The sequence below is a fragment of the Anthonomus grandis genome, chromosome 8 (genome assembly GCF_022605725.1).
Source record: "Anthonomus grandis grandis chromosome 8, icAntGran1.3, whole genome shotgun sequence".
NCBI classification, from domain to species: Eukaryota; Metazoa; Arthropoda; class Insecta; order Coleoptera; family Curculionidae; genus Anthonomus; species Anthonomus grandis.
The window spans coordinates 15,791,798-15,800,768 of record NC_065553.1 but is presented as its reverse complement, the minus strand read 5'-3'; the positions used below and the strand labels follow the sequence as shown (position 1 = coordinate 15,800,768).

The following is an 8,971-nucleotide window of genomic DNA, read 5'->3' as shown; positions in this document are numbered from 1 at the left end:
AAGATTAAATTTTATGTCTCTGGTTTATTGAAAAGTTGATCTATTAACAAAATACATTTACTTAGTGGTATGCTTGGAAAAAAGTTTTTAACATCTAAACTCATGATCCAGTCTTATTTTATTGGGTGTTTGTTTTTAAGATGTACTATTTATTTTTTGCAGTAATAATTGGAGTTTTTTAGAAAGCTGTAACTTTAAAGTAGTGTATTTTTATCAGGACGTAGGTTCTAGAAGTATATATATATTTGATTAAGTTTACGCTTGTAATTTTCTACTTTACTTTTAGATCTGATGATGCACTGATAAAGGGCGAAACATGCGTAATCAACTTAATATACCCCTTTGTCTGTGATTTTGACTGTGTTTTAATTTTGTTTTGTACTTTATCTACTAAGTCACTTAGAGAATATTGATTTTTTTAGCCAATACTAAAGTTAAGCTTTTTGTTAAACTCCTGTAGGGCAATAATTAATTCTGTCATAATTCACAGAAAAAATTAACATTTTGGGTCTTAGTAGTCCTATGGTTGGAATCTTTGGTGTGACACTCAAATCACCAACAGTTTTACCTATTAACCAAAACTCTTTATTTAATTCTCTTCACTAACGATAGAATCTTTAGGAGATTAAAACGCCTTTAACATGTGTCGATAATTAAATAAAGAGTTTTGGTATCTTTAAAACTGCATCTACTACACAACTTGAGACTGTAGGAAGAAACTGAGAGTGACTTCAAATGCCTACAAGAAAAAAATAATGAAAATTCCTAAATTAAAATGACAAGACTTTAAAAAATGCCACTATAAGGAAATTATAGAAAATTACTTCAAAATGTCTAAAATTAAATCAAAAGTTTATTCTAAAAGCCAGGAATTAAATGATAAATTATTTTAAATTTCTGAAAGACATAAAGAATAACGTCAAAATCCTGAAATAAAATGACTTTAAATAAGTGACTAAATCAGGGAGATACGTAAAACCTTTTCAAATACTCGGAATCAAATTAATTCTAACGACTTCTGCAAAAACGCTCTACGAGCCACCACTGAAATTATACTAGACAATCTCTAAATACACAAAAAAGCACCTAACAAATAATAAAATGCGGAACCTAAAAGGTTTAACGCAATTACACGTTATTTTAGCAGAAAATATACATTAGTAAAACAAGGACCACGGCGCCACTGATTAAAACTGTTCTGCCACTATTAAGATTTACACGCCTTATTATACAACATCCAGTATCTACGTGGGTTACATCCTTCATTAACAGTACCACTTTATTATAGAATGGCTAAACGACCGCCGACGATAACGGTAGTACTGCCTCTGTTCCACAGATCGCCTTTCTAATGAAGTCTGATAGTTTCTCTTTAATTCCAATAAACTTTATTTACTTAACTTAAGGGTCTATTGATGCAATGCCTCCGTCGTTGATCTACATTGACCTAAGGTACAATTCGAAAATGAATAAAAGTTACATTAGATCGACGTTTATCAACGGCAAAATGCTACGTTTGGCATATCTACTAATAAATGTTCGCTAAAAAGTGTTTAATTACCTATGGATGTCTCGTCCTTAACTCTAAGGTATTTCTTAAAATTAATGTCCACTGTGTGCGCATGTCTTGTGTCACATAAGAGTCGCACACTAAAAAAGAGACATATAACATTTGTCAAAATGCGACATAGATTAGTTATAAAGTGTGACCATGCAAGAATATCTACAAGGACTAAACATTTAACTACTGGGTGCTAACTCTAATTGCTTATGGTACAGTTTACATGCCTTTATTTGACTATAAGAATATTCTTTATACTCTAATTTAGTTAACATGTTGAAGGACATTTAGGACGGTTGACAGTAGAAGATTTTCCTGGGGTGGTTAATTAGCACGCCCCCTAAGCCCTTATGTATTGTTAAAGAGTAAGTAAGGAGATCGTTCTGATGAAATAAGCGGCAAACTAATCCATTTAAAACATTATAAATATCAGCTTTTTTGAGATATTATAGACTCTTAGGATATCTTATCTTCAGGGAAACTGCTCATGTCCATGTCCATAATTTGAAAAGCTACTGAAGAGTATTCCCATAAAATAAATGCATAGTATTGAGCACGAAATAAGTGTATTATTGATCGATTGATTGAATCTACTGATATCTTTTAACAGTCAAAATTTAATTCTGTTGACATTTGTGACAAATGGTGTCCATGATAAAGACATTACTCTTCAAAGCCACTCAGTTTAAAGTCCATGAACGTAATTTGCTGTTATTATAATGAAATAAAAGTATTCTCTTAAAACGTGATTTTAGAATTAAACGGGTATAATCGGAAATTTTTTGCCAAATTAGTGTTTTTTGTGTGAATGGAGAACACGTTTGAAAAGATGGCCACTAACTGCTTACTTTTCCGGATTCAAACCGGTATAAGACCACGTTTCTAAAAAATTGGGTTCATTCAAGTCCCTGGGAACATGTTTGAAAAGATTCTATCAAAAAGCGTTATTTTAATTTTCAAAAAAATGTACAGGAAAATACAATTTTACCACTTGGTGTAAAGGTAAACAACATAGATTGCCTTTTGCAAAAGAGCAGATTGCAGCAGAACAATGTGATCTCTGTAGTCCTATGGAAACCAAATGTATTGGAGGTACAAGGTATTTTTTAAATTTGGAGTGAGTAATCCTCCAAATTTAAAAAATAGTTTGGGTTTGTTTACTTATAAGATCAAAATCTTGTAGAGAATCAACAAGAGAGGAAAATAAATATTCTTAGATCAGATAATGTTATAGAGAATGGAATCTTAAAGGCATGTATACTACAGAACAAAATTGTGTGTCAGAGGTTAAACCGTCCTAAAGTAGAGAGAGCAAGCTGTCAATTATTTGATGCAAAATTAAAAAAATTGTTTTGGGCAGAGGCTGTCAATACTGCCATATACCTAAGAAATAGAAACCTGCAGTTAGTTAGTTTACCTGACAAGAAAAGTCTTGTTATAGTGCATGTACGAAAGGAGAAACGGTTAAAATTTGACATGAATGCAGAAAAAAATCTGATAGGCTACAGTGGTCATATCAAAGGATAGGACTATAGAAGGTGGTTCTTTGAAAAATCTTTGAAAACTATAAAGACCAAGCAACTCAACCAGCCCTCTACATGAAGAACCACAAACCTCAACTTGAGTTTATTCCCATTCTAGAGAATTTTCCAGAAGTAGTGGAAAGTGTTCAAGAGGAGACCAATGAAGATGACTCGACAAGAGGATTCGCAAGAAGGTTGGTGCAAGCAATAGTGTTAGGCGTAGAGTTAAGCTAGTTGCTAAAGGGTTTACTCAAAAATATGGGATAGATTTTGAAGAGACCTTTAGTCCAGTTGTAAGATTTTCAACTTTTGATATGTTAATTTTATTGGCCGTAAACTTAGGATGTTTTTTAAAATGGTAAATTAACTTGGTTATATGCAACAACCAGAAGGTTTTATTATTCATGGGCAAGAAAGTAATGTTTGCATTTTTAAAATAATGGTTTGGAGTTAAAGAATTTGCTGACGCGATCGAGCGAGTAATAGTCTTAATAGAAAATCTTATACAGAATGCTGGTTAAAATTATTGGGAGCAATGATTTCATTGGCCATTTCAAAGCAAAAAACAGTCGCTTTACTCAGCACAGAGGGAAAATATATGGAGCTCACTAAAGCTGCTAAAGAAGCTATTTATTTGCCAAATTTATTGAGTAAAATATTAGGAAATAAGGTAAATTGTGTGACAATATTCCATGATAACCAAGAGGCACAAAAACTTGATAGTAATCCTATATTTCATAAAAAAGCAAAACACATAGATATAATAAGGCATCATTTTACAAAATATGTAGTTGGTAATATCAGAATGAGTTAATTTTTTGTCAACAAGTTTTAGATGCATAGATATAAAGCATAATTTTATAAGAGATGTAGTTCGTAATAATCAGAATTACTAAGTTTTTGTCAACAAATGATATGCCTTAAGATGACAGGCGTCTCAGTTGGCTTTCTCCTCTCTCCTTTTAAGTGAACATTCATATTCATGTTGGTTTGTGTGAGGTTAAGTTTAGTTAGTCGCACATTTTTAGTCTGTATGTCGCGGAACAATTAATGATCTTCGGTGTTTTTAACACATTCCTACTATTACTTTAGAACATTACTATTTTTATTTTGACGATGGTCGGATGTCAGTAAGAGTAACACAAGTTACTCCCTCTTCTAATATATAGGTTACTTTACCTTACTTTTTTGCACATGTTTTGTAAGTTGAACAGTATACCTCTAATCACTCTAATCTTTAATTAGATATTAATAAACCTTTTCCCTATCTGAAGCCAGTAGTTTTATTACTACCACAACCACACTTCTTTGGTCTGTGATAGACGTAGACGTAGATCAGTGTCCTAAAAAATTTCCTAAATTTCCAGCTGTGGACAACAGTTTGTTTGGTCATGTCACTTTGTCACTGGATTATGCCCATGCATGTAAACTGTACCTCATAACTTTTTTTGCAAACTATATCGCATAAATTGGCAGATATTGATCTCTTTTCTGATAGAAGCATGTACGCACATAATATAAGCAGCAACATGCAGAAAAAAAACACAAAGAAAAACCTTACCTCTCTAGGAGTTTGCCTATTCTGCCTGCCGCCTCCGTTACCTCCGGCGAATCCTCCCTGGGCGTTCCTGAATTTCCCGAGCTGCGCCCCATAATCGAAGCCACTCCCGGGATACGCCCCCGTGGGCGGGGACCTGCCCGGCATCGATTGGTTAACGGGCCGTTGGACGTGGCCCGGTCGCCTACCGATCGACTGTTGATGGGGCGGCGTGGGCGTTCTCGCGGGGCTCCTGGGCGACGAGGGCGGGCTCAGGGGGCGAGGCGATGACGAAGTCGACGGGGGATTGGACGAGGACGTGGAGGACGTCGTCGACGAGGCGTCCGAGTTGGGGAAAGATGCTAGGGTACAGTACGAACCTTCAGATTCGCCGAGTCTGAAACAAAAAAAAAAAAATAAGAATTTATATAAATTGTAGGAACTAAGCCAGTGTCCAGGTTCATGTATAGTTAGAGCAGCAGCGAGACTCAGTGCTAAGCGGATATCAACCACTTGCTTTCAATAGTGGCTAACATCAATATTTCTTGGCGACAATCGCGTGTGTTTGTATTCTGTGTCACAGCCATTCGGATATTCAACTAAGAATTTGGTAATATCTAGGGAAATTTCACATTTATTTTGGTAATTTTACTAGATATCATACCAACACCAAAAAATTAACATTCATAGATGTTTTCAGTTCTGGGGTTTATATTTTTAGTTTCTATCTCTTTTCTTTAAAAACTAATTAAACTTTTTGTTATATTATCTATACTATCTGTGATAATTTAATTTAGGTCCTTTCAGAGAGTATAATTTAGGTAGGTTTACTTTATTACAATACTTTATTATTTTGATTGTATAGAGAGAGAACCTTGCTTGCCTATTATTTGCAGTGCTTATTTTTATACTGTATTTTTCTTCCTGTTTCGCAATTTGGCGACATGTCGCCCATAAAAATGTAGCGAACATATTACCTGCTGAAGAGGAGGAACGGTTAGAGGATTTAAGAGCAGTAAATTGGAAAAGACATCAGATGAAGGAAGCAAGTGATACTTTCTCTATCGATGACACACGAGTTAAAGAGCTATTTTACGCCACATCAAACAAGGAAATAACGCTGTGGCAATTTCAAGTCACATAACATTTTTTAGAGCCCTAAGTTTTTTTTTGATATCACATGAACCTACCAGAGGAATTTAGGCTAAAGCCATGTTAAACATATCGAGTTTTAGATTTATTTTTCGACATACAGATGGTGGTAAGAAACCGGAACTAACGGCTTGAGCCTGACTATCAAGCATCTGATAAAAACGTTTATTAATGCAAAAAAATATGTCAACATAAATAACTGCGTTAGCCAAAATAGACACATAGATTAAAAGGCCAACTTCAGCTTCTAAACAAAAAGTTAAGAGCTGTTGCAGCCTGGTAAATAAACTACCAACCTACAAAAAAACAAGTCACAACCTTAAGGTATAACACAAATCTATAAATCTAGGATGCAACACAAGTTCAGATATAGATAATAAAATTTGTTTAAAAGTAACAACTAAACCTAATTCATGTTACTTAATATAAGCAATAGGTGTACAACAAAATAATGGTGTAATAAATAATATGACATCTTTATATTATTTTTCTTATTATTATTATGTATGATTACCGAAATTTATTTATTATTTATTAGGGTTAAGTTTGAGTTAGGATAGACTTCGCCCTTTTTTTTTACTTGTATTATTTGTCAATCTGTTATTATTTTTTTAAAATAAAAGACGATTATTATCATTATTTCGAAAAGCATTTATAGATAGCGAGAGGTCCGATATATGTTTATTTACGCGTGATATTATAGGAAACCCTTCGTTCAAACATTTCTTTATGATTTCATGGGATGTCCAGAGGATTTCGATGCCTTATATTGACTTCGTGAGTAACAGCCCTGCACTCTTCTTAGACTGACCCCATTGTTGTGTGGCCAAATGACATCTTGTATGATATTTCTTATCATCTTTATAAGCCAAAGATGTAGAGGACATTCTATTTAAAAATGTCTCTTTTCAGACCATGATTATGAAGAGCTGATCACTTCTGATCATATAGAGCAGCAGTCGACAACAGAAAATGACCAAGCTGACGAACGTAATACCTTCAAAAATAAATAAAATGAATCTGATATTAAAACTAAGAGAAGAGCAGTTTCAATGCATGAGCAATTTTCGAGAGATTCTACACAAATCTTGGAGTTTATGAAATTTTGGCAATGGAAAAGGCAAATGGAAAAATGGTAACATCTGTAATTTTACTTCTAAGAAATTTACTTATTTCCTCTTCCATTGCTACCTTGTTGGTAGTTATTTAATTTATATTTACCAAGGAACATTACTAGTGAATTGAGTAAGGGGTACTTCCTTGGTGATTTTATTAAATTTTTCTAGACTTTTTCTAGAATTTTTCTAGACTGAATAATTTTATTTTATTTAAATTTTTTTTATTTTGTGAATACTTTTTGTTTAATTTCTGAAACCTATCCAGTAGGAAATGTATGGTTTTTCAGAAATTATAGTACGCAAATAGAAAAAGTGAAAAACGGAGGACTTTATTTAATAAGTCCCAATTTAACACTTTTCCAATCTGCCTACTGTAGTTTAATTTTAAGCGCCCGGTATAGTAGAGCGAAATTCAAATTTGGCACCGTAATTAAATTTTAAATTTCCCGCTATTATGACCTCACAAACCTATTTTCGCTTCCGGTTAGTACTACTCCTCGACATTCAGAGAGCGCAACATCCAGTATTCTATTGACGTTTATGTGGAACTATAGTTAGTAGAAGGGAAAGCAGGGGAAATATGCTATATTATATTTCTTTCTTATGACTTGAGGTTAATTAGTGCAGGTTAATACATTGATTTCCTTGCATTGCATTGCATCTTTCCTTGCATTGCATCTAAGACCTGAGTTGACCAGACCGGTATTGTATAGAGTGTTAACATTTTTTATCAATCAATAATTTAAAAGATAAAATATCCATTTTCAACATTAATTGTTTCAATATTGAAGCTTTAAAAAAAAATAATAATGAATTACGTTTTGCAGAGGCAAGAGTAAATTATTATTTGGTTATTTAAAAAGGACCTTTAACTTAAAAGAAAAGTAAAAATAAACTTTCAACCGTAAGTAAAAGAAATATTTTCCAATTTATGGAAAAAGGAAGCCGAAGGAAATAACGAATTACTTCATGTTGGAAAATGCCCACGGGAGAAGGAAATTTTCAAGTTTTGGAAAAGTCCTTAATGAAAATAAGCAATTAAACTGGTTAAAGCTTCAAATTCAAAATAAACGTTTGTGGGAAAAAATACTGCCAGGAAAAAACTACCTGGATAAACAAAAATATTCATTTAGTCTTGCGACAAATTACTAAATACACTATACAAAAAAAATAAAATAAAATAAGTCAATTATATTAAATTTTTTGAAAAAAAAATCATTATCAAAATGCCTGCCTGCAGTATATACATATTGCTTTTCAAAACGTGCCAAACAGTTTCGCGCTTATCAGTTATCATTGACGTATATGTAAGTCAACTTTTTTTTCTCTAAAGGTCAACTAATAATATGTGACCTACTAGAAATTTAGCTTATATTACTGTTTTTATTTTTCAATGTATCACTTAAGATGCCAGAATTGCTGACACTTCACACATTTTGTTTGTTATGAACCAACGTACCGGACAGAAAGCATTTCAATGCACCCGAAAATAGTTGAGCGGCCGCCGAAAATACGCCGATCTATTTTCGAAAACTTTTCCTAGTTTTCAAAAAAAAATATATGTAAATAACCGCGCGTTATTTTTGGCACCTTTACAGTTAACGTATTTGGAGTTCGGGAAAATATTTATGTTTTACGCAATATGGATGGTGGACCGGTTCTCGATTTAGAAAAAAACATATTCGAGTCGCAAAAGGAATATTAAAATCATATTAATTCAGATTTTGGCGATTAAGTTTTTTAAAGAGACTAAATTTCAAAAATAAAAAGCTTGGACTGAGCAACCTTAGTTGCCTAGAAAACTCCTTAAAAGAAAACTAAATTGGTAAAAAAAATATGGTTTTGAAACCCATAAACATAATTTTATCTTTCTTGGAATTATTGGGAAAAATGAAATCAACTGTCAGATTATTTACACAAAAATGTTAATATACATGGTTTAAATAGTCAACTATAACAATAATTAATAAATATCCGAATAAATCCAAGTGAAGAAAAATAAAATGGTTAAACTATGACTACCGGTACATAGAAAACAGGGCAAAAATTAGTGCCGCTAACTGTAAACTGTTTAAGCATA

At 32.9% G+C, this 8,971-nt stretch overlaps 1 protein-coding gene across 1 annotated transcript in view; it reads right to left on the bottom strand.

Annotated features, from left to right (window-relative positions):
• The window catches only part of LOC126739912 (protein BTG4-like), an 86,504-nt gene that overhangs the window by 6,583 nt on the left and 70,950 nt on the right, over positions 1–8,971 (bottom strand). Inside the window, exon 4 of the mRNA XM_050445738.1 lies at positions 4,646–5,018. Within this exon, the coding sequence (XP_050301695.1) occupies positions 4,646–5,018 (373 nt within the window). The remainder of the gene's footprint in view (positions 1–4,645; positions 5,019–8,971) is intronic.